Below are 26893 nucleotides of genomic sequence, written 5' to 3'. Positions count from 1 at the left end.
TGTGGACTTTGATGATGGTCATATAGTGACCTGGGAATATGGACTTTGCTGATGACCATATACTGACCTGGGAGAATGGACTTTGCTGATGACCATATATTGACCTGGGAGTATGGACTTTGCTGGTGGCCATATATTGACATGGGAGTACGGACTTTGCTGGTAGCCATGTATTGAATAGGATTTCAGTGCAGTGATTCCTCAGTCTCTGCTGCAATGTTGCTGACTCTAAATACTTACACGCATTCTCAAAAGTGGCTTTCATCTGCTTATAGAGCTTGTGTCGGAACCTCCAGGTCCGAAGTTCCCTGGTCTTACTGTGGAAATCAGCCTCCGACACTTCGGTCCGGAGTTCCGTCAGTTCTGTCATTTTCTGAGCCGCTTTGTTCACTAATGCAGTCAGCTGCATATCCAAGTTGCCTTCATTGACTTGAAGGAGAGTTTAAAAGAAAAAGAGAAAGAAAGATAGAGAGAGGGAACAAAGAGAGCAGTGATGAGAATGTTGGTAGAGATATTGACCGGGATTTCACACCAGCTTCAATTATATATGTTCAGGGACATCATCTTCCTGCTGTTCCACCCCCTCCCACCATCTCCCACTTCCTAGGCCCAGCATCGTACAGTAGCACAATGAAGCAACGTGCAAATGAGGGTAACAAATAAAAAGAAAGACTTGCATTTATATGGCGCCTTTCACAACCTCAAGACATCCCAAAGCGCTTTACAACCAAAGAAGTACTTTTTTGAAGTATAGTCACTGTTGTAATGTAGCAAAACGTGGCAGCCAATTTTGTGCACAGCAAGCTCCCACAAACAGCAATGTGATAATGACCAGATAATACGTTTTAGTGATGTTGATTGAGCGATACATATTGGCTAGGACACTGGGGAGAAGTCCCCTGCTCTTCTTTGAAATAGCGCCGTGGGACCTTTTACGTCCACCTGAGAGCAGACGGGGCCTCGGTTTAACGTCTCATCCGAAAGACGGCACCTCCGACAGTGCAGCCTTCCCTCAGTACTGCACTGGGAGCGTCAGCCTAGATTTTTGTGCTCTTTGGGACATCCTCGGGTCATGAAAGGCGCTATATAAATGCAAGCCTTTCTCTTTATTTTACTTTATTGCCAGTTTTCTATGCTCTTCTCCTGAAGGTGCTGCAACTTAAGGCCAGATCGAGGTGAGATGTCAGGAGATGGTTCTTTTCCCAGAGAACAGACTGCTGTCTCATTCGCTGAATTCCTTCAAGCGAGAGCTGGAGCTGTTTCTGGCTGGGGCGGGGTTCAGCTCTTAGAAAAGGTAGGTACTGCAGGGAATTCAGGGCCAGAGTGATCTCCTGGACTAGCTTCGATCGCCTAGATGAGTCAGAGAGGAATTTCTCAATTTTTTCCCCTAAATTGGCCTGGGTTTTTATCTGGTTTTCCGCCTCACCCAGGAGATCACATGGTTTCGGGTGGCATGGGTGGCATGGAGAGTAAAGCTCCCTCATCACTGTCCCACTTACTGCAGAAGATAGAGGTACGCGGAGTCAGAGGAAATGTATGAGCATGGATCGAGAATTGGCTGGCGAACAGAAAGCAGAGAGTCGGGATAAATGGGTCCTTTTCGGGTTGGAAATCGGTGGTTAGTAGTGTGCCACAGGGATCGGTGCTGGGACCACAACTGTTTACAATATACATAGATGACCTGGAAGAGGGGACAGAGTGTAGTGTAACAAAATTTGCAGATGACACAAAGATTAGTGGGAAAGCGGGTTGTGTAGAGGACACAGAGAGGCTGCAAAGAGATTTAGATAGGTTAAGCGAATGGGCTAAGGTTTGGCAGATGGAATACAATGTCGGAAAGTGTGAGGTCATCCATCTTGGGAAAAAAAACAGTAAAAGGGAATATTATTTGAATGGGGAGAAATTACAACATGCTGCGGTGCAGAGGGACCTGGGGGTCCTTGTGCATGAATCCCAAAAAGTTAGTTTGCAGGTGCAGCAGGTAATCAGGAAGGCGAATGGAATGTTGGCCTTCATTGCGAGAGGGATGGAGTACAAAAGCAGGGAGGTCCTGCTGCAACTGTATAGGGTATTGGTGAGGCCGCACCTGGAGTACTGCGTGCAGTTTTGGTCACCTTACTTAAGGAAGAATATACTTTGGAGGGGGTACAGAGACGATTCACTAGGCTAATTCCAGAGATGAGGGGGTTACCTTATGATGATAGATTGAGTAGACTGGGTCTTTACTCGTTGGAGTTCAGAAGGATGAGGGGTGATCTTATAGAAACATTTAAAATAATGAAAGGGATAGACAAGATAGAGGCAGAGAGGTTGTTTCCACTGGTCGGGGAGACTAGAACTAGGGGGCACAGCCTCAAAATACGAGGGAACCAATTTAAAACTGAGTTGAGAAGGAATTTCTTCTCCCAGAGGGTTGTGAATCTGTGGAATTCTCTGCCCAAGGAAGCAGTTGAGGCTAGCTCACTGAATGTATTCAAGTCACAGATAGATAGATATTTAACCAATAAGGGAATTAAGGGTTATGGGGAGCGGGCGGGTAAGTGGAGCTGAGTCCACGGCCAGATCAGCCATGATCTTGTTGAATGGCGGAGCAGGCTCGAGGGGCTAGATGGCCTACTCCTGTTCCTAATTCTTATGTTCTTATGTTCTTATATGTTGTGATCATCATCATAGGCAGTCCCTCGAAATCGAGGAAGACTTGCTTCCATTCTAAAAGTGAGTTCTCAGGTGACTGTACAGTCCAATACAGGAATTACAGTCTCTGTCACAGGTGGGACAGGCAGCCGTTAAAGGAAGGGGTGGGTGGGGAGTCTGGTTTGCCGCACGCTCCTTCTGCTGCCTGCACTTGATTTCTGCGTGCTCTCGGCGACGAGACTCGAGGTGCTCAGCGCCCTCCCGGATGCTCTTCCTCCACTTAGGGCGGTCTTTGGCCAGAGACTCCCAGGTGCCGGTGGGGATGTTGCACTTTATCAGTGAGGCTTTGAGGGTGTCCTTTTAACGTTTCCTCTGCCCACGTGGGGCAAGCTTGCTGTGTAGGAGTTCCGAGTAGAGCATTTGCATTCTCTATATTGTGATACACAAGGTGCCGCAGTTGTGTGGGACAGGCTGGATGGACAAGGGCTGTAGTAATACCCGCCCTCCTGTATGGCTCATAGACATGGATCATGTAGAGTAGATACCTCAAGTTGCTGGAGAAATACCACCAAGGATGTCTCCGCAAGATCCTACAAATCCCCTGGGAGGACAGACGTACCAACGTTAGCGTCCTCGACCAGGCCAACATCCCCAGCATTTAAGCACTGACCACACTTGATCAGCTCCGCTGGGCAGGCCACATTTGTTCGCATGCCAGACACGAGATTCCCAAAGCAAGCGCTCTACTCGGAACTCCTTCATGGCAAACGAGCCAAAGGTGGGCAGAGGAAACGCTACAAGGACACCCTCAAAGCCTCCCTGATAAAGTGCAACATCCCCACCGACACCTGGGAGTCCTTGGCCAAAGACCGCCCTAAGTGGAGAAAGTGCCTCCGGGAGTGCGCTGAGCTCCTCGAGTCAACACTGAGAGCATGCAGAAATCAAGCACAGGCAGCGGAAAGAGCATGCGGCAAACTTGTCCCACCCACCCCTTCCCTCAACGACTGTCTGTCCCACCTGTGACAGGGGCTGTGGTTCTCGTATTGGACTGTTCAGCCACCTAAGGACTAATTTTAGAGTGGAAGCAAGTCTTCCTCGATTCCGAGGGACTGTCTATGATGATGATGGATGGACAAGGGGGTCATTACCTGTCCGTCATTGTTTGTATGTTCTTGCTGGCTGCTCCTCATCCAAGTCATTATTCCTTGCGAGTCAACTCAGACAGTGACTGTTGGCAGGCCAGTTGACCATGGAAGGTAACATAGCCACGCTTAAACCTGTCCGCACACACGGGCTTTCTCGTAGGATTCACTGGACAGCGATCAGAAGCGGGAATCCCGGCTGATTTCATCCCTTCTTAACATCATCATCATAGGCGGTCCCTCGAACGAGGATGACTTGCTTCCACGTGAGTTGACAGATGTTTCAATGAATTTTTTTTTAAAAGGAAATGGCATCACTCACCCAACAGTTGGAATATTGGTTGCGGGAATGAGAGTTTGCGAATTCCTGACCAGGTCCCGAGGCGGGGTGCCTCTCAACAATGGAATGCTCGAGCTTTGATAAGAAAGGGGGAAGTGACCCATTTAACCCTGCCCCAGTACGGTTAGTGTCGAACTTCATGGTTGGTGCAGTTTATGGGCTAGCTCCACTCCAGTCAAAAGAAAGCAAGAATGTGAGAGTCAGAGTGAAGCCTTGAGCATTCACCACTCACAGTGATGGTTATGAGTAGATTAGGCCTATATTTTCTAGAGTTTAAAGAATGAGAGGTGATCTCTCATTGAAACATACAAAATTCTTACAGGGCTCGACAGGGTAGATACAGGGAGGATGTTTCCCCCTGGCTGGGGAGTCTAGAACCAGGGGTCACAGTCTCAGAATAAGGGCTTGGCCATTTAGGACTGAGGTGAGGAGAAACTTCTTCACTCACAGGGTGATGAATCTTTGGAATTCTCTACCCCAGTCTCAGTCTTTGAGTATATTCAAGACAGAGATAGATTTTTGGATATTATGGAATCAAGAGATTTGGGGATCGGGCGGGAAAGGTTTGAGGTTGAAGATAAGCCATGATCTCATTAAATGACGGAGCAGGCTGGAGGGGCCGAATGGCCTACTCCTCCTCCTAATTCTTATGTTATCCCTGATTCCTGCATTCACTACTTACGGTCATGGTTGTCCCTCGCTCCAGCATTCATTAAGAGACTTGCCATCGATGAGTTGTTCGTCAGGACAGCAATATCCAGAGGTACCAGGCCATTGCTGGAAACCTCATTCAGCTCAGTCTTTGTGCCAGGCTGGGCAAGTATCTGCTGAACTGCATCAATGTCTTCATGCTCCACTGCATCAAAGACCGAATCATACTGAATGTTCTAGAAATTAACAGATAAATATATATTAAGGCAGAAAATACTCTTGCTGCTTTGAAAGGTGTCATTCTGTACACCGATTTGGAGCTTATGTCAGTAGAACATGAGAACATAAGAATTTGGAGCAGGAGTAGGCCATTTGACCCCTCGAGCCTGCTCCGCCATTTAATAAGATCATGGCTGATCTGATCTTGGGCTCAGCTCCATTTCCCTGCCCGCTCCCCATAACCCTTCACTCCCTTATCGTTCAAAAATCTGTCTGTCTCCACCATAAATATGTTCAATGACCCAGCCTCCACAGCTCTCTGGGGCAGAGAATTTCAGATTTACGATTCTCTGAGAGAAGAAATTCCTCCTCAACTCAGTTCTAAATGGACGACCCCTTATTCTTAAACTATGCCGACTAGTTCTGTATTCCCCCACGAGTGGAAACATCCTATCTGCATCTACCTTGTCAAGCCTTCTCAGTATCTTATGTTTCAATAAGATCACCTCTCATTCTTCTGAATTCCAATGAGTATAGGCCCAACTTGCTCAACCTTTCTTCATAAGTCAACCCCCTCATCTCCGGAATCAACCGAGTGTACCTTCTCTGAATTGTCTCCAATGCAAGTAAATATTTCCTTAAATAAGGAGACCAAAACTGTATGCAGTACTCTAGGTGTGGACTAACTAGTACCCTGTGCAGTTGTAGGAGGACTTCCCTGCTTTTATACTCTATCCCACTTACAATAAAGGCCAACATTCCATTTGCCTTCCTGATCACTTGCTGTACCTACAAACTAACTTTTTGTGTTACATGCACAAGGACCCCCAGTTCCCTCTGTGCTGCAGCATTTTGTAGTTTCTCTCCATTTAAATAATAATTTGCTTTTTTTTCCTGCCAAAATGAATAACCTCACACTTTCCCACATTATACACCATCTACCAAACATTTGCCCACTCACTTAGTCTGTCTAAATTCCTTTTTTGTGTCCTCCTCACAACTTGCTTTCCCACCCATCTTTGTATCATCAGCAGACTTGGCTACATTACACTCGGTCCCTTCATCCAAGTCATTAATAGTGTCAGCTGTGGCTCAGTGGTTAGCACCTTTGCCTCTGAGTCAGAAGGTCGTGAGTTCATAGTCCCACTCCAGGGACTTGAGCACAAAAATCCATGCTGACACTCTTGTGCAGTGCTGAGGGAGTGCTGCACTGTCAGAGATGCTGTCTTTTGGATAAGATGTTAAACCGAGGCCACGTCTGCTCTCTCAGTGGATATAAAAAAATCCCACGGCATTATTTCAAAGAAGAGTAGGGGAGTTATCCCCTGTTTCCTGGCCAATATTTGGCCCTCAACCAACATCACTAAAACAGATTATTGGGTCATTATCACATTGCTGTTTGTGCTGTGCGCAAATTTGCTGCCCCGTTTCCCACATTACAACAGTGACTACACTCCAAAAGTACTTCATTGGATGTAAAGCGCTTTGAGACATCCGGTGGTCATGAAAAGTGCTATATAAATGCAAGTCTTTGGGCCAGACTTCCCATATTGAAATATAGCTCCGTTTTTTTGGCATTATTTTCGATTAACGGACATTTTTTAGGCTGAAATAACGGCAAAAAAATAAGGCCTAAGTTTTGCCAAAAGTTTAAAAAATTTTGGCGTAGCCTTAAAATATCTCCGTTTTTAAGGACGGAGCTAAATTTTTTCGCCTTAAAAATAACGCCTGTTCTGCGCATGCCCAACACTCAAAGCATTTAGGTTTTTAGGGTAACGTTGTTCAATGAAACGCTAGGCACAATTGCAACTCGCTGAGTTTGTTCACAAACAAGACGGGGCTCTCGGCAATCTTAATATATCCTTAAATTGCATTTTCTATTTGCGTTTTGCCCCAGCTCCTTAAACTAAAACCAGCTACAGTAGCCTGAATTAAACAGGAGGGGTTTGTTCACAGAATTCTGGTACAAAACGTTGGATTTCAAATTAAGTTAAGATCTTTCCACCTACGTCGTGGGAGCACTGGTTTTCAAAAAGAGTTACGTTTAAATGTTTGACGGATATGCTTTCGGTCTCAAGAGCTAAGCTCCAGTGTCTGTTTTATTTCAAAGCTGCAATTTTCTCCTGCTGTTGGTCTTGGGTGATCGATTTGCAATCCGCTAAACACTGATTTTCAAAAAAATTGCCCTTTAGTGGCCCTCCATAATGTCTCAAGCATATCCAGCATTCAAAATCACAGTAACAGTAGAATCTACAAGCATTCTCTTCAGCTCCGTGTTGTACCATTTACTTCCTCTCAATAAACTATCTAGAATGCTGGATGTACATTTGTCAGAAATGCTGTAAACATTTTTAAGTAGTTTTTATATAAAATATAGGTTTTATTCCCTCCAAAAGCTTTAACTTTTAGTTCCGTTTCCCAAGATGGCCCCGTTATCGCCAATTGCAATCGGACTCAACTAGGTAAGGTAAACTTTAAAAAAATGGTATTTAACACTGTCCTTAAAAATATCCTTCTTGGGGAAACTCGCAAAAACAGTTATCGTTGGGTTTGACCCCGAGTGACGTCACAAAAAGGTTCTCAGAAAAATGGGCACTTATTTTTTTTAAGGATGGCGTTACACCACTGGCGAAACTAGCAAAATGGCCCTAAATTTATTTAGCTCCAAAAAAAACCTGTTAGCTCCAAACAATAGAGATAAATCGATCATTACGGTGGCAAATTACTGGCTCTTTCTTTCTTATAATGAGCTAGATTGATCAAATTCTTCACTTCTGTTATGTTTGTAATGCACTTATGAATGACACTATGAGGCAATGTGTTGTACTCAAACTGTAGTGACCTTGGTCCTTTATTCGTAACTCCAGAGTGAGGTACAAGCATGGTGAGCAGCCTTTTATACTGGGCCCTGCACACCTATGCAGGTGATCCTTAGGTCTCCCACCGCAGTGCCCTCTGGTGGACAGCCCCTGCCACAGGGGCAGGAAAGCCCAGTCTCCATCAGTTGCACCCTCTAGTGGTGCCAGCATAGTATATACACAGTGTAAACCTTATTGATAGTACATCAGGTAACAAGTCTCCATCTTAAGCAACTATACAGTGACTACATATATAACAACTTCAATAATAATAATCTGCTGCGACCCCGAAAGATGCATCTTCTCAAAATAGATACTGAAAGCAAAATAGCATGGGGCCGATTTCAGACTCTATGCACTTCTCTTATTGAATAACCTGGGGCACACAACCATCGTGGCCTGTCGGAGACATTCTGTTCTTTATAGTTTCTCCCTCTGCCTCCTTCTTACGGTAACATCACATGTTTGGTGTCACCCAGTCACCATAGCCTGACTACCAACTTTGCTGTCCAACGCTTTTCAACCATGTCATGCAAGGCGAGCACTGGATCTGCCCCCCACCGGATCTAGAAGACGAACGGCCCTGAGATACTGTAAATGATTGTATGCTCCACTCCACTATCGAGGTAACGTGGTACTAGCTCCTCCCCCATCACCACAAGGATTTAATTCAGAGAATCGGTGAAGAAAACTACAGTCAATTCAGCTGGAAGAAATTAACGTTGTCTGAAAAGTCCCCAAACATACACAGAGTTCCATCCGAACCGTCACTGGTAGATACTGACCAACACAGCCCCTCCTGTACCGTCACTGATAGATACTGACCCACACAGTCCCTCCTGTACTGTCACTGATAGATACTGACCCACACATTCCCTCCTGTACCGTCACTGATAGATACTGACCCACACAGTCACTCCTGTACTGTCACTGATAGATACTGACCCACAGTCCCTCCTGCACCGTCACTGATAGATACTGACCCACAGTCCATCCTGGACCATCACTGATAGATACTGACCCACACAGTCCATCCTGTACCGTCACTGATAGATACTGACCCACAGACCCTCCTGTACCGTCACTGATAGATATACTGACCCACAGTCCCTCCTGTACCATCACTGATAGATACTGACCCACACAGTCTCTCCTGTACCCTCACTGATAGATACTGATCCACAGTCCCTCCTGTACCATCACTGATAGATATACTGACCCACACAGTCCCTCCTGTACCCTCACTGATAGATACTGACCCACAGTCCCCCCTGTACCATCACTGATAGATACTGACCCACACAATCCCTCATGTACCGTCACTGAAAGATACTAACCCACAGTCCCTCCTGTACCGTCACTGATAGATACTGACCCACACAGTCGCTCCTGTACCGTCACTGATAGATACTGACCCACACAGTCGCACCTGTACCGTCACTGATAGATACTGACCCACAGTCCATCCTGTACGCTCACTGATAGATACTGACCCACACAGTCCCTCCTGTACCGTCACTGAAAGATACTGACCCACAGTCCCTCCTGTACCGTCACTGATAGATACTGACCCACTCAGTCCCTCCTGTACCGTCAATGATAGATACTGACCCACAGTCTCTCCTGTACCGTCACTGATAGATACTGACCCACAGTCTCTCCTGTACCGTCACTGATAGATACTGACCCACAGTCCCTCCTGTACCGTCACTGATAGATATACTGACCCACAGTCGCTCCTGTACCGTCACTGATAGATACTGACCCACACAGTCGCTCCTGTACCGTCACTGATAGATACTGACCCACAGTCCATCCTGTACGCTCACTGATAGATACTGACCCACACAGTCCCTCCTGTACCGTCACTGAAAGATACTGACCCACAGTCCCTCCTGTACCGTCACTGATAGATACTGACCCACTCAGTCCCTCCTGTACCGTCAATGATAGATACTGACCCACAGTCTCTCCTGTACCGTCACTGATAGATACTGACCCACAGTCTCTCCTGTACCGTCACTGATAGATACTGACCCACAGTCCCTCCTGTACCGTCACTGATAGATATACTGACCCACAGTCGCTCCTGTACCGTCACTGCTAGATACTGACCCACACAGTCTCTCCTGTACCATCACTGATAGATACTGACCCACAGTCTCTCCTGTACCGTCACTGATAGATACTGACCCACACAGTCCCTCCTGTACCGTCAATGAAAGATATACTGACCCACAGTCCCTCCTGTACTGTCACTGATAGATACTGACCCACACAGTCTCTCCTGTTCCCTCACTGATAGATACTGACCCACACAGTCCCTCCCGTACCGTCACTGATAGATACTGACCCACACAGTCTCTCCTGTTCCCTCACTGATAGATACTGACCCACACAGTCCCTCCTGTACCCTCACTGATAGATACTGACCGCAGTCCCTCCTGCACCATCACTGATAGATACTGACCCACAGTCTCTCCTGTACCGTCACTGATAGATACTGACCCGCAAAGTACCTCTTGTACCGTCACTGATAGATACTGACCCACAGTCCCTTCTGTACCGTCACTGATAGATACTGACCCACACAGTCCCTCCCGTACTGTCACTGATAGATACTGACCCACACAGTCCCACCTGTACCCTCACTGATAGATACTGACCCACAGTCCCCCCTGTACCATCACTGATAGATACTGACCCTCACAGTGCCTTCTGTACCGTCACTGAGATACTGACCCACACAGTCCCTCCTGTACCGTTACTGATAGATATACTGACCCACAGTCTTTCCTGTACCCTCACTGATAGATACTGATCAACACAGTCCGTCCTGTACCGTCACTGATAGATACTGACCCACAGTCCATCCTGTACGCTCACTGATAGATACTGACCCACAGTCTCTCCTGTACCGTCACTGAAAGATACTGACCCACAGTCCCTCCTGTACCGTCACTGATACATACTGACCCACACAGTCCCTCCTGTACCGTCAATGATAGATACTGACCCAGAGTTCCTACTGTACAGTCACTGATAGATATGACCTACACAGTCCATCCTGTACCGTCACTGATAGATACTGACCCACAGACCCTCCTGTACCGTCACTGATAGATATACTGACCCACAGTCCCTCCTGTACCATCACTGATAGATACTGACCCACACAGTCTCTCCTGTACCCTCACTGATAGATACTGATCCACAGTCCCTCCTGTACCATCACTGATAGATATACTGACCCACACAGTCCCTCCTGTACCCTCACTGATAGATACTGACCCACAGTCCCCCCTGTACCATCACTGATAGATACTGACCCACACAATCCCTCATGTACCGTCACTGAAAGATACTAACCCACAGTCCCTCCTGTACCGTCACTGATAGATACTGACCCACACAGTCGCTCCTGTACCGTCACTGATAGATACTGACCCACACAGTCGCACCTGTACCGTCACTGATAGATACTGACCCACAGTCCATCCTGTACGCTCACTGATAGATACTGACCCACACAGTCCCTCCTGTACCGTCACTGAAAGATACTGACCCACAGTCCCTCCTGTACCGTCACTGATAGATACTGACCCACTCAGTCCCTCCTGTACCGTCAATGATAGATACTGACCCACAGTCTCTCCTGTACCGTCACTGATAGATACTGACCCACAGTCTCTCCTGTACCGTCACTGATAGATACTGACCCACAGTCCCTCCTGTACCGTCACTGATAGATATACTGACCCACAGTCGCTCCTGTACCGTCACTGCTAGATACTGACCCACACAGTCTCTCCTGTACCATCACTGATAGATACTGACCCACAGTCTCTCCTGTACCGTCACTGATAGATACTGACCCACACAGTCCCTCCTGTACCGTCAATGAAAGATATACTGACCCACAGTCCCTCCTGTACTGTCACTGATAGATACTGACCCACACAGTCTCTCCTGTTCCCTCACTGATAGATACTGACCCACACAGTCCCTCCCGTACCGTCACTGATAGATACTGACCCACACAGTCTCTCCTGTTCCCTCACTGATAGATACTGACCCACACAGTCCCTCCTGTACCCTCACTGATAGATACTGACCGCAGTCCCTCCTGCACCATCACTGATAGATACTGACCCACAGTCTCTCCTGTACCGTCACTGATAGATACTGACCCGCAAAGTACCTCTTGTACCGTCACTGATAGATACTGACCCACAGTCCCTTCTGTACCGTCACTGATAGATACTGACCCACACAGTCCCTCCCGTACTGTCACTGATAGATACTGACCCACACAGTCCCACCTGTACCCTCACTGATAGATACTGACCCACAGTCCCCCCTGTACCATCACTGATAGATACTGACCCTCACAGTGCCTTCTGTACCGTCACTGAGATACTGACCCACACAGTCCCTCCTGTACCGTTACTGATAGATATACTGACCCACAGTCTTTCCTGTACCCTCACTGATAGATACTGATCAACACAGTCCGTCCTGTACCGTCACTGATAGATACTGACCCACAGTCCATCCTGTACGCTCACTGATAGATACTGACCCACAGTCTCTCCTGTACCGTCACTGAAAGATACTGACCCACAGTCCCTCCTGTACCGTCACTGATACATACTGACCCACACAGTCCCTCCTGTACCGTCAATGATAGATACTGACCCAGAGTTCCTACTGTACAGTCACTGATAGATATGACCTACACAGTCCCTCCTGTAATGTCACTGATAGATACTGACCCACAGTCCCTCCTGCACCCTCACTGATAGATACTGACCCACACAGTCCCTGCTGTACCGTCACTGAGATACTGACACACACAGTCCCTCCTGTACCATCACTGATAGATACTGAACCACACAGTCCCTCCTGTACCGTCACTGATAGATACTGATCCACACAGTCCCTCCTGTACTGTCACTGATAGATACTGACCTACACAGTCCCTCATGTACCGTCACTGATAGATACTGACCCACAGTCTCTTCTGTACCGTCACTGATAGATACTGACCCACAGTCCCTCCTGTACCGTCACTGATAGATACTGACCCACAGTCCCTCCTGTACCGTCACTGATAGATATACTGACCCACAGTCCCTCCTGTACCGTCACTGATAGATACTGACCCACACAGTCCCTCCTGTACCGTCACTGATAGATACTGACCCACACAGTCTCTCCTGTTCCCTCACTGATAGATACTGACCCACAGTCCCTCCTGTACCGTCAATGATAGATATACTGACCCACAGGCCCTCCTGTTCCCTCACTGATAGATACTGACCCGCACAGTCCCTCCCGTACCGTCACTGATAGATACTGACCCACATAGTCCCTCCTGTATCCTCACTGATAGATACTGACCGCAGTCCCTCCTGCACCATCACTGATAGATACTGACCCACAGTCCCTCCTGTCCCGTCACTGATAGATACTGACCCACACAGTCTCTCCTGTACCGTCACTGATGGATACTGACCCACAGTCCCTCCTGTCCCGTCACTGATAGATACTGACCCACACAGTCCCTCCTGTACCCTCACTGATAGATACTGACCGCAGTCCCTCCTGCACCATCACTGATAGATACTGACCCACACAGTCTCTCCTGTACCGTCACTGATAGATACTGACCCGCACAGTACCTCTTGTACCGTCACTGATAGATACTGACCCACAGTCCCTTCTGTACCGTCACTGATAGATACTGACCCACACAGTCCCTCCCGTACTGTCACTGATAGATACTGACCCACACAGTCCCACCTGTACCCTCACTGATAGATACTGACCCACAGTCCCCCCTGTACCATCACTGATAGATACTGACCCTCACAGTGCCTTCTGTACCGTCACTGAGATACTGACCCACACAGTCCCTCCTGTACCGTTACTGATAGATATGCTGACCCACAGTCTTTCCTGTACCCTCACTGATAGATACTGATCAACACAGTCCGTCCTGTACCGTCACTGATAGATACTGACCCACAGTCCATCCTGTACGCTCACTGATAGATACTGACCCACACAGTCCCTCCTGTACCGTCACTGAAAGATACTGACCCACAGTCCCTCCTGTACCGTCACTGATAGATACTGACCCACAGTTCCTACTGTACAGTCACTGATAGATATGACCTACACAGTCCCTCCTGTAATGTCACTGATAGATACTGACCCACAGTCCCTCCTGCACCCTCACTGATAGATACTGACCCACACAGTCCCTGCTGTACCGTCACTGAGATACTGACACACACAGTCCCTCCTGTACCATCACTGATAGATACTGACCCACACAGTCCCTCCTGTACCGTCACTGACAGATACTGATCCACACAGTCCCTCCTGTACTGTCACTGATAGATACTGACCCACACAGTCCCTCATGTACCGTCACTGATAGATACTGACCCACAGTCTCTCTTGTACCGTCACTGATAGATACTGACCCACAGTCCCTCCTGTACCGTCACTGATAGATATACTGACCCACAGTCCCTCCTGTACCGTCACTGATAGATACTGACCCACACAGTCCCTCCTGTACCGTCACTGATAGATACTGACCCACACAGTCCCTCCTGTACCGTCACTGATAGATACTGACCCACACAGTCCCTCCTGTACCGTCACTGATAGATACTGACCCACACAGTCTCTCCTGTACCGTCACTGATAGATACTGACCCACAGTCCCTCCTGTACCGTCACTGATAGATACTGACCCACACAGTCTCTCCTGTACCGTCACTGATAGATACTGACCCACACAGTCCCTCCTGTACCGTCACTGATAGATTCTGACCCACACAGTACCTCTTGTACCGTCACTGATAGATACTGACCCACACAGTCCCTCCTGTACCGTCACTGATAGATACTGACCCACACAGTCCCTCCTGTACCGTCACTGATAGATACTGACCCACACAGTCCCTCCTGTACCGTCACTGATAGATACTGACCCACACAGTCTCTCCTGTACCGTCACTGATAGATACTGACCCACAGTCCCTCCTGTACCGTCAATGATAGATATACTGACCCACAGTCCCTCCTGTACTGTCACTGATAGATACTGACCCACACAGTCTCTCCTGTACCGTCACTGATAGATACTGACCCACACAGTCTCTCCTGTTCCCTCACTGATAGATACTGACCCGCACAGTCCCTCCCGTACCGTCACTGATAGATACTGACCCACATAGTCCCTCCTGTATCCTCACTGATAGATACTGACCGCAGTCCCTCCTGCACCATCACTGATAGATACTGACCCACAGTCCCTCCTGTCCCGTCACTGATAGATACTGACCCACACAGTCTCTCCTGTACCGTCACTGATGGATACTGACCCGCACAGTACCTCTTGTACCGTCACTGATAGATACTGACCCACACAGTCTCTCCTGTTACCTCACTGATAGATACTGACCCACACAGTCCCTCCTGTACCGTCACTGATAGATACTGACCGCAGTCCCTCCTGCACCATCACTGATAGATACTGACCCACATAGTCTCTCCTGTACCGTCACTGATAGATACTGACCCGCACAGTACCTCTTGTACCGTCACTGATAGATACTGACCCACAGTCCCTTCTATACCGTCACTGATAGATACTGACCCCTACAGTCCCTCCCGTACTGTCACTGATAGATACTGACCCACACAGTCCCACCTGTACCCTCACTGATAGATACTGACCCACAGTCCCCCCTGTACCATCACTGATAGATACAGACCCTCACAGTGCCTTCTGTACCGTTACTGATAGATATACTGACCCACAGTCTTTCCTGTACCCTCACTGATAGATACTGATCAACACAGTCCGTCCTGTACCGTCACTGATAGATACTGACCCACAGTCCATCCTGTACGCTCACTGATAGATACTGACCCACACAGTCCCTCCTGTACCGTCACTGAAAGATACTGACCCACAGTCCCTCCTGTACCGTCACTGATAGATACTGACCCACTCAGTCCCTCCTGTACCGTCAATGATAGATACTGACCCACAGTCTCTCCTGTACCGTCACTGATAGATACTGACCCACAGTCTCTCCTGTACCGTCACTGATAGATACTGACCCACAGTCCCTCCTGTACCGTCACTGATAGATATACTGACCCACAGTCGCTCCTGTACCGTCACTGATAGATACTGACCCACACAGTCGCTCCTGTACCGTCACTGATAGATACTGACCCACAGTCCATCCTGTACGCTCACTGATAGATACTGACCCACACAGTCCCTCCTGTACCGTCACTGAAAGATACTGACCCACAGTCCCTCCTGTACCGTCACTGATAGATACTGACCCACTCAGTCCCTCCTGTACCGTCAATGATAGATACTGACCCACAGTCTCTCCTGTACCGTCACTGATAGATACTGACCCACAGTCTCTCCTGTACCGTCACTGATAGATACTGACCCACAGTCCCTCCTGTACCGTCACTGATAGATATACTGACCCACAGTCGCTCCTGTACCGTCACTGCTAGATACTGACCCACACAGTCTCTCCTGTACCATCACTGATAGATACTGACCCACAGTCTCTCCTGTACCGTCACTGATAGATACTGACCCACACAGTCCCTCCTGTACCGTCAATGAAAGATATACTGACCCACAGTCCCTCCTGTACTGTCACTGATAGATACTGACCCACACAGTCTCTCCTGTTCCCTCACTGATAGATACTGACCCACACAGTCCCTCCCGTACCGTCACTGATAGATACTGACCCACACAGTCTCTCCTGTTCCCTCACTGATAGATACTGACCCACACAGTCCCTCCTGTACCCTCACTGATAGATACTGACCGCAGTCCCTCCTGCACCATCACTGATAGATACTGACCCACAGTCTCTCCTGTACCGTCACTGATAGATACTGACCCGCAAAGTACCTCTTGTACCGTCACTGATAGATACTGACCCACAGTCCCTTCTGTACCGTCACTGATAGATACTGACCCACACAGTCCCTCCCGTACTGTCACTGATAGATACTGACCCACACAGTCCCACCTGTACCCTCACTGATAGATACTGACCCACAGTCCCCCCTGTACCATCACTGATAGATACTGACCCTCACAGTGCCTTCTGTACCGTCACTGAGATACTGACCCACACAGTCCCTCCTGTACCGTTACTGATAGATATACTGACCCACAGTCTTTCCTGTACCCTCACTGATAGATACTGATCAACACAGTCCGTCCTGTACCGTCACTGATAGATACTGACCCACAGTCCATCCTGTACGCTCACTGATAGATACTGACCCACAGTCTCTCCTGTACCGTCACTGAAAGATACTGACCCACAGTCCCTCCTGTACCGTCACTGATACATACTGACCCACACAGTCCCTCCTGTACCGTCAATGATAGATACTGACCCAGAGTTCCTACTGTACAGTCACTGATAGATATGACCTACACAGTCCATCCTGTACCGTCACTGATAGATACTGACCCACAGACCCTCCTGTACCGTCACTGATAGATATACTGACCCACAGTCCCTCCTGTACCATCACTGATAGATACTGACCCACACAGTCTCTCCTGTACCCTCACTGATAGATACTGATCCACAGTCCCTCCTGTACCATCACTGATAGATATACTGACCCACACAGTCCCTCCTGTACCCTCACTGATAGATACTGACCCACAGTCCCCCCTGTACCATCACTGATAGATACTGACCCACACAATCCCTCATGTACCGTCACTGAAAGATACTAACCCACAGTCCCTCCTGTACCGTCACTGATAGATACTGACCCACACAGTCGCTCCTGTACCGTCACTGATAGATACTGACCCACACAGTCGCACCTGTACCGTCACTGATAGATACTGACCCACAGTCCATCCTGTACGCTCACTGATAGATACTGACCCACACAGTCCCTCCTGTACCGTCACTGAAAGATACTGACCCACAGTCCCTCCTGTACCGTCACTGATAGATACTGACCCACTCAGTCCCTCCTGTACCGTCAATGATAGATACTGACCCACAGTCTCTCCTGTACCGTCACTGATAGATACTGACCCACAGTCTCTCCTGTACCGTCACTGATAGATACTGACCCACAGTCCCTCCTGTACCGTCACTGATAGATATACTGACCCACAGTCGCTCCTGTACCGTCACTGATAGATACTGACCCACACAGTCGCTCCTGTACCGTCACTGATAGATACTGACCCACAGTCCATCCTGTACGCTCACTGATAGATACTGACCCACACAGTCCCTCCTGTACCGTCACTGAAAGATACTGACCCACAGTCCCTCCTGTACCGTCACTGATAGATACTGACCCACTCAGTCCCTCCTGTACCGTCAATGATAGATACTGACCCACAGTCTCTCCTGTACCGTCACTGATAGATACTGACCCACAGTCTCTCCTGTACCGTCACTGATAGATACTGACCCACAGTCCCTCCTGTACCGTCACTGATAGATATACTGACCCACAGTCGCTCCTGTACCGTCACTGCTAGATACTGACCCACACAGTCTCTCCTGTACCATCACTGATAGATACTGACCCACAGTCTCTCCTGTACCGTCACTGATAGATACTGACCCACACAGTCCCTCCTGTACCGTCAATGAAAGATATACTGACCCACAGTCCCTCCTGTACTGTCACTGATAGATACTGACCCACACAGTCTCTCCTGTTCCCTCACTGATAGATACTGACCCACACAGTCCCTCCCGTACCGTCACTGATAGATACTGACCCACACAGTCTCTCCTGTTCCCTCACTGATAGATACTGACCCACACAGTCCCTCCTGTACCCTCACTGATAGATACTGACCGCAGTCCCTCCTGCACCATCACTGATAGATACTGACCCACAGTCTCTCCTGTACCGTCACTGATAGATACTGACCCGCAAAGTACCTCTTGTACCGTCACTGATAGATACTGACCCACAGTCCCTTCTGTACCGTCACTGATAGATACTGACCCACACAGTCCCTCCCGTACTGTCACTGATAGATACTGACCCACACAGTCCCACCTGTACCCTCACTGATAGATACTGACCCACAGTCCCCCCTGTACCATCACTGATAGATACTGACCCTCACAGTGCCTTCTGTACCGTCACTGAGATACTGACCCACACAGTCCCTCCTGTACCGTTACTGATAGATATACTGACCCACAGTCTTTCCTGTACCCTCACTGATAGATACTGATCAACACAGTCCGTCCTGTACCGTCACTGATAGATACTGACCCACAGTCCATCCTGTACGCTCACTGATAGATACTGACCCACAGTCTCTCCTGTACCGTCACTGAAAGATACTGACCCACAGTCCCTCCTGTACCGTCACTGATACATACTGACCCACACAGTCCCTCCTGTACCGTCAATGATAGATACTGACCCAGAGTTCCTACTGTACAGTCACTGATAGATATGACCTACACAGTCCCTCCTGTAATGTCACTGATAGATACTGACCCACAGTCCCTCCTGCACCCTCACTGATAGATACTGACCCACACAGTCCCTGCTGTACCGTCACTGAGATACTGACACACACAGTCCCTCCTGTACCATCACTGATAGATACTGAACCACACAGTCCCTCCTGTACCGTCACTGATAGATACTGATCCACACAGTCCCTCCTGTACTGTCACTGATAGATACTGACCTACACAGTCCCTCATGTACCGTCACTGATAGATACTGACCCACAGTCTCTTCTGTACCGTCACTGATAGATACTGACCCACAGTCCCTCCTGTACCGTCACTGATAGATACTGACCCACAGTCCCTCCTGTACCGTCACTGATAGATATACTGACCCACAGTCCCTCCTGTACCGTCACTGATAGATACTGACCCACACAGTCCCTCCTGTACCGTCACTGATAGATACTGACCCACACAGTCTCTCCTGTTCCCTCACTGATAGATACTGACCCACAGTCCCTCCTGTACCGTCAATGATAGATATACTGACCCACAGGCCCTCCTGTTCCCTCACTGATAGATACTGACCCGCACAGTCCCTCCCGTACCGTCACTGATAGATACTGACCCACATAGTCCCTCCTGTATCCTCACTGATAGATACTGACCGCAGTCCCTCCTGCACCATCACTGATAGATACTGACCCACAGTCCCTCCTGTCCCGTCACTGATAGATACTGACCCACACAGTCTCTCCTGTACCGTCACTGATGGATACTGACCCACAGTCCCTCCTGTCCCGTCACTGATAGATACTGACCCACACAGTCCCTCCTGTACCCTCACTGATAGATACTGACCGCAGTCCCTCCTGCACCATCACTGATAGATACTGACCCACACAGTCTCTCCTGTACCGTCACTGATAGATACTGACCCGCACAGTACCTCTTGTACCGTCACTGATAGATACTGACCCACAGTCCCTTCTGTACCGTCACTGATAGATACTGACCCACACAGTCCCTCCCGTACTGTCACTGATAGATACTGACCCACACAGTCCCACCTGTACCCTCACTGATAGATACTGACCCACAGTCCCCCCTGTACCATCACTGATAGATACTGACCCTCACAGTGCCTTCTGTACCGTCACTGAGATACTGACCCACACAGTCCCTCCTGTACCGTTACTGATAGATATGCTGACCCACAGTCTTTCCTGTACCCTCACTGATAGATACTGATCAACACAGTCCGTCCTGTACCGTCACTGATAGATACTGACCCACAGTCCATCCTGTACGCTCACTGATAGATACTGACCCACACAGTCCCTCCTGTACCGTCACTGAAAGATACTGACCCACAGTCCCTCCTGTACCGTCACTGATAGATACTGACCCACAGTTCCTACTGTACAGTCACTGATAGATATGACCTACACAGTCCCTCCTGTAATGTCACTGATAGATACTGACCCACAGTCCCTCCTGCACCCTCACTGATAGATACTGACCCACACAGTCCCTGCTGTACCGTCACTGAGATACTGACACACACAGTCCCTCCTGTACCATCACTGATAGATACTGACCCACACAGTCCCTCCTGTACCGTCACTGACAGATACTGATCCACACAGTCCCTCCTGTACTGTCACTGATAGATACTGACCCACACAGTCCCTCATGTACCGTCACTGATAGATACTGACCCACAGTCTCTCTTGTACCGTCACTGATAGATACTGACCCACAGTCCCTCCTGTACCGTCACTGATAGATATACTGACCCACAGTCCCTCCTGTACCGTCACTGATAGATACTGACCCACACAGTCCCTCCTGTACCGTCACTGATAGATACTGACCCACACAGTCCCTCCTGTACCGTCACTGATAGATACTGACCCACACAGTCCCTCCTGTACCGTCACTGATAGATACTGACCCACACAGTCTCTCCTGTACCGTCACTGATAGATACTGACCCACAGTCCCTCCTGTACCGTCACTGATAGATACTGACCCACACAGTCTCTCCTGTACCGTCACTGATAGATACTGACCCACAGTCCCTCCTGTACCGTCAATGATAGATATACTGACCCACAGTCCCTCCTGTACCGTCACTGATAGATACTGACCCACACAGTCCCTCCTGTACCGTCACTGATAGATTCTGACCCACACAGTACCTCTTGTACCGTCACTGATAGATACTGACCCACACAGTCCCTCCTGTACCGTCACTGATAGATACTGACCCACACAGTCCCTCCTGTACCGTCACTGATAGATACTGACCCACACAGTCCCTCCTGTACCGTCACTGATAGATACTGACCCACACAGTCTCTCCTGTACCGTCACTGATAGATACTGACCCACAGTCCCTCCTGTACCGTCAATGATAGATATACTGACCCACAGTCCCTCCTGTACTGTCACTGATAGATACTGACCCACACAGTCTCTCCTGTACCGTCACTGATAGATACTGACCCACACAGTCTCTCCTGTTCCCTCACTGATAGATACTGACCCGCACAGTCCCTCCCGTACCGTCACTGATAGATACTGACCCACATAGTCCCTCCTGTATCCTCACTGATAGATACTGACCGCAGTCCCTCCTGCACCATCACTGATAGATACTGACCCACAGTCCCTCCTGTCCCGTCACTGATAGATACTGACCCACACAGTCTCTCCTGTACCGTCACTGATGGATACTGACCCGCACAGTACCTCTTGTACCGTCACTGATAGATACTGACCCACACAGTCTCTCCTGTTACCTCACTGATAGATACTGACCCACACAGTCCCTCCTGTACCGTCACTGATAGATACTGACCGCAGTCCCTCCTGCACCATCACTGATAGATACTGACCCACATAGTCTCTCCTGTACCGTCACTGATAGATACTGACCCGCACAGTACCTCTTGTACCGTCACTGATAGATACTGACCCACAGTCCCTTCTATACCGTCACTGATAGATACTGACCCCTACAGTCCCTCCCGTACTGTCACTGATAGATACTGACCCACACAGTCCCACCTGTACCCTCACTGATAGATACTGACCCACAGTCCCCCCTGTACCATCACTGATAGATACAGACCCTCACAGTGCCTTCTGTACCGTTACTGATAGATATACTGACCCACAGTCTTTCCTGTACCCTCACTGATAGATACTGATCAACACAGTCCGTCCTGTACCGTCACTGATAGATACTGACCCACAGTCCATCCTGTACGCTCACTGATAGATACTGACCCACACAGTCCCTCCTGTACCGTCACTGATAGATACTGACCCACAGTCCCTCCTGTACCGTCAATGATAGATATACTGACCCACAGTCCATCCTGTACGCTCACTGATAGATACTGACCCACACAGTCCCTCCTGTACCGTCACTGATAGATACGGACCCACACAGTCCCTCCTGTACCGTCACTGATAGATACTGACCCACAGTCCCTCCTGTACCGTCACTGATAGATACTGACCCACTCAGTCCCTCCTGTACTGTCACTGATAGATACTGACCCACACAGTCCCTCATGTACCGTCACTGATAGATACTGACCCACAGTCTCTCCTGTACTGTCACTGATAGATACTGACCCACAGTCCCTCCTGTACCCTCACTGATAGATACTGACCCACAGTCCCTCCTGTACCATCACTGATAGATATACTGACCCACAGTCCCTCCTGTACCGTCACTGATAGATACTGACCCACACAGTCCCTCCTGTACCGTCACTGATAGATACTGACCCACACAGTCCCTCCTGTACCGTCACTGATAGATACTGACCCACACAGTCTCTCCTGTTCCCTCACTGATAGATACTGACCCACACAGTCTCTCCTGTTCCCTCACTGATAGATACTGACGCACACAGTCCCTCCTGTACCCTCACTGATAGATACTGACCGCAGTCCCTCCTGCACCATCACTGATAGATACTGACCCACAGTCTCTCCTGTACCGTCACTGATAGATACTGACCCGCACAGTACCTCTTGTACCGTCACTGATAGATACTGACCCACAGTCCCTTCTGTACCGTCACTGATAGATACTGACCCACACAGTCCCTCCCGTACTGTCACTGATAGATACTGACACACACAGTCCCACCTGTACCCTCACTGATAGATACTGACCCACAGTCTTTCCTGTACCCTCACTGATAGATACTGATCAACACAGTCCGTCCTGTACCGTCACTGATAGATACTGACCCACAGTCCATCCTGTACGCTCACTGATAGATACTGACCCACACAGTCCCTCCTGTACCGTCACTGAAAGATACTGACCCACAGTCCCTCCTGTACCGTCACTGATAGATACTGACCCACACAGTCCCTCCTGTACCGTCAATGATAGATACTGACCCACAGTTCCTACTGTACAGTCACTGATAGATATGACCTACACAGTCCCTCCTGTAATGTCACTGATAGATACTGACCCACAGTCCCTCCTGCACCCTCACTGATAGATACTGACCCACACAGTCCCTGCTGTACCGTCACTGAGATACTGACACACACAGTCCCTCCTGTACTGTCACTGATAGATACTGACCCACAGTCCCTCCTGTCCCGTCACTGATAGATACTGACCCACATAGTCCCTCCTGTATCCTCACTGATAGATACTGACCGCAGTCCCTCCTGCACCATCACTGATAGATACTGACCCACAGTCCCTCCTGTCCCGTCACTGATAGATACTGACCCACACAGTCTCTCCTGTACCGTCACTGATAGATTCTGACCCACACAGTACCTCTTGTACCGTCACTGATAGATTCTGACCCACACAGTACCTCTTGTACCGTCACTGATAGATACTGACCCACAGTCTCTCCTGTACTGTCACTGATGGATACTGACCCGCACAGTACCTCTTGTTCCCTCACTGATAGATACTGACCCACACAGTCCCTCCTGTACCGTCACTGATAGATACTGACCCACATAGTCCCTCCTGTATCCTCACTGATAGATACTGACCGCAGTCCCTCCTGCACCATCACTGATAGATACTGACCCACAGTCCCTCCTGTCCCGTCACTGATAGATACTGACCCACACAGTCTCTCCTGTACCGTCACTGATGGATACTGACCCACAGTCCCTCCTGTCCCGTCACTGATAGATACTGACCCACACAGTCCCTCCTGTACCCTCACTGATAGATACTGACCGCAGTCCCTCCTGCACCATCACTGATAGATACTGACCCACACAGTCTCTCCTGTACCGTCACTGATAGATACTGACCCGCACAGTACCTCTTGTACCGTCACTGATAGATACTGACCCACAGTCCCTTCTGTACCGTCACTGATAGATACTGACCCACACAGTCCCTCCCGTACTGTCACTGATAGATACTGACCCACACAGTCCCACCTGTACCCTCACTGATAGATACTGACCCACAGTCCCCCCTGTACCATCACTGATAGATACTGACCCTCACAGTGCCTTCTGTACCGTCACTGAGATACTGACCCACACAGTCCCTCCTGTACCGTTACTGATAGATATGCTGACCCACAGTCTTTCCTGTACCCTCACTGATAGATACTGATCAACACAGTCCGTCCTGTACCGTCACTGATAGATACTGACCCACAGTCCATCCTGTACGCTCACTGATAGATACTGACCCACACAGTCCCTCCTGTACCGTCACTGAAAGATACTGACCCACAGTCCCTCCTGTACCGTCACTGATAGATACTGACCCACAGTTCCTACTGTACAGTCACTGATAGATATGACCTACACAGTCCCTCCTGTAATGTCACTGATAGATACTGACCCACAGTCCCTCCTGCACCCTCACTGATAGATACTGACCCACACAGTCCCTGCTGTACCGTCACTGAGATACTGACACACACAGTCCCTCCTGTACCATCACTGATAGATACTGACCCACACAGTCCCTCCTGTACCGTCACTGACAGATACTGATCCACACAGTCCCTCCTGTACTGTCACTGATAGATACTGACCCACACAGTCCCTCATGTACCGTCACTGATAGATACTGACCCACAGTCTCTCTTGTACCGTCACTGATAGATACTGACCCACAGTCCCTCCTGTACCGTCACTGATAGATATACTGACCCACAGTCCCTCCTGTACCGTCACTGATAGATACTGACCCACACAGTTCCTCCTGTACCGTCACTGATAGATACTGACCCACACAGTCCCTCCTGTACCGTCACTGATAGATACTGACCCACACAGTCCCTCCTGTACCGTCACTGATAGATACTGACCCACACAGTCTCTCCTGTACCGTCACTGATAGATACTGACCCACAGTCCCTCCTGTACCGTCACTGATAGATACTGACCCACACAGTCTCTCCTGTACCGTCACTGATAGATACTGACCCACAGTCCCTCCTGTACCGTCAATGATAGATATACTGACCCACAGTCCCTCCTGTACCGTCACTGATAGATACTGACCCACACAGTCCCTCCTGTACCGTCACTGATAGATTCTGACCCACACAGTACCTCTTGTACCGTCACTGATAGATACTGACCCACACAGTCCCTCCTGTACCGTCACTGATAGATACTGACCCACACAGTCCCTCCTGTACCGTCACTGATAGATACTGACCCACACAGTCTCTCCTGTACCGTCACTGATAGATACTGACCCACAGTCCCTCCTGTACCGTCACTGATAGATACTGACCCACACAGTCTCTCCTGTACCGTCACTGATAGATACTGACCCACAGTCCTTCCTGAACCGTCAATGATAGATATACTGACCCACAGTCCCTCCTGTACCGTCACTGATAGATACTGACCCACACAGTCCCTCCTGTACCGTCACTGATAGATTCTGACCCACACAGTACCTCTTGTACCGTCACTGATAGATACTGACCCACACAGTCCCTCCTGTACCGTCACTGATAGATACTGACCCACACAGTCCCTCCTGTACCGTCACTGATAGATACTGACCCACACAGTCCCTCCTGTACCGTCACTGATAGATACTGACCCACACAGTCTCTCCTGTACCGTCACTGATAGATACTGACCCACAGTCCCTCCTGTACCGTCAATGATAGATATACTGACCCACAGTCCCTCCTGTACTGTCACTGATAGATACTGACCCACACAGTCTCTCCTGTACCGTCACTGATAGATACTGACCCACACAGTCTCTCCTGTTCCCTCACTGATAGATACTGACCCGCACAGTCCCTCCCGTACCGTCACTGATAGATACTGACCCACATAGTCCCTCCTGTATCCTCACTGATAGATACTGACCGCAGTCCCTCCTGCACCATCACTGATAGATACTGACCCACAGTCCCTCCTGTCCCGTCACTGATAGATACTGACCCACACAGTCTCTCCTGTACCGTCACTGATGGATACTGACCCGCACAGTAC

The 26893-nt window shown here is 49.0% G+C and overlaps 1 protein-coding gene across 1 annotated transcript in view; it reads right to left on the bottom strand.

The window, feature by feature from the left end:
• The window catches only part of LOC139230491 (ankyrin repeat and fibronectin type-III domain-containing protein 1-like), a 121584-nt gene that overhangs the window by 59761 nt on the left and 34930 nt on the right, over positions 1-26893 (bottom strand). Inside the window, exons 3-4 of the mRNA XM_070862313.1 lie at positions 4799-5003; positions 241-429 (exon numbers count right to left, since the gene is read on the bottom strand). Coding sequence (XP_070718414.1) covers positions 241-429; positions 4799-5003 — 394 coding nt within the window. The remainder of the gene's footprint in view (positions 1-240; positions 430-4798; positions 5004-26893) is intronic.

The sequence above is a fragment of the Pristiophorus japonicus genome, chromosome 19 (genome assembly GCF_044704955.1).
Source record: "Pristiophorus japonicus isolate sPriJap1 chromosome 19, sPriJap1.hap1, whole genome shotgun sequence".
In the NCBI taxonomy this organism is placed as follows: domain Eukaryota; kingdom Metazoa; phylum Chordata; class Chondrichthyes; family Pristiophoridae; genus Pristiophorus; species Pristiophorus japonicus.
The sequence above is the reverse complement of the archived record's forward strand: the minus strand, read 5'-3'. Positions and strand labels throughout refer to the sequence as shown.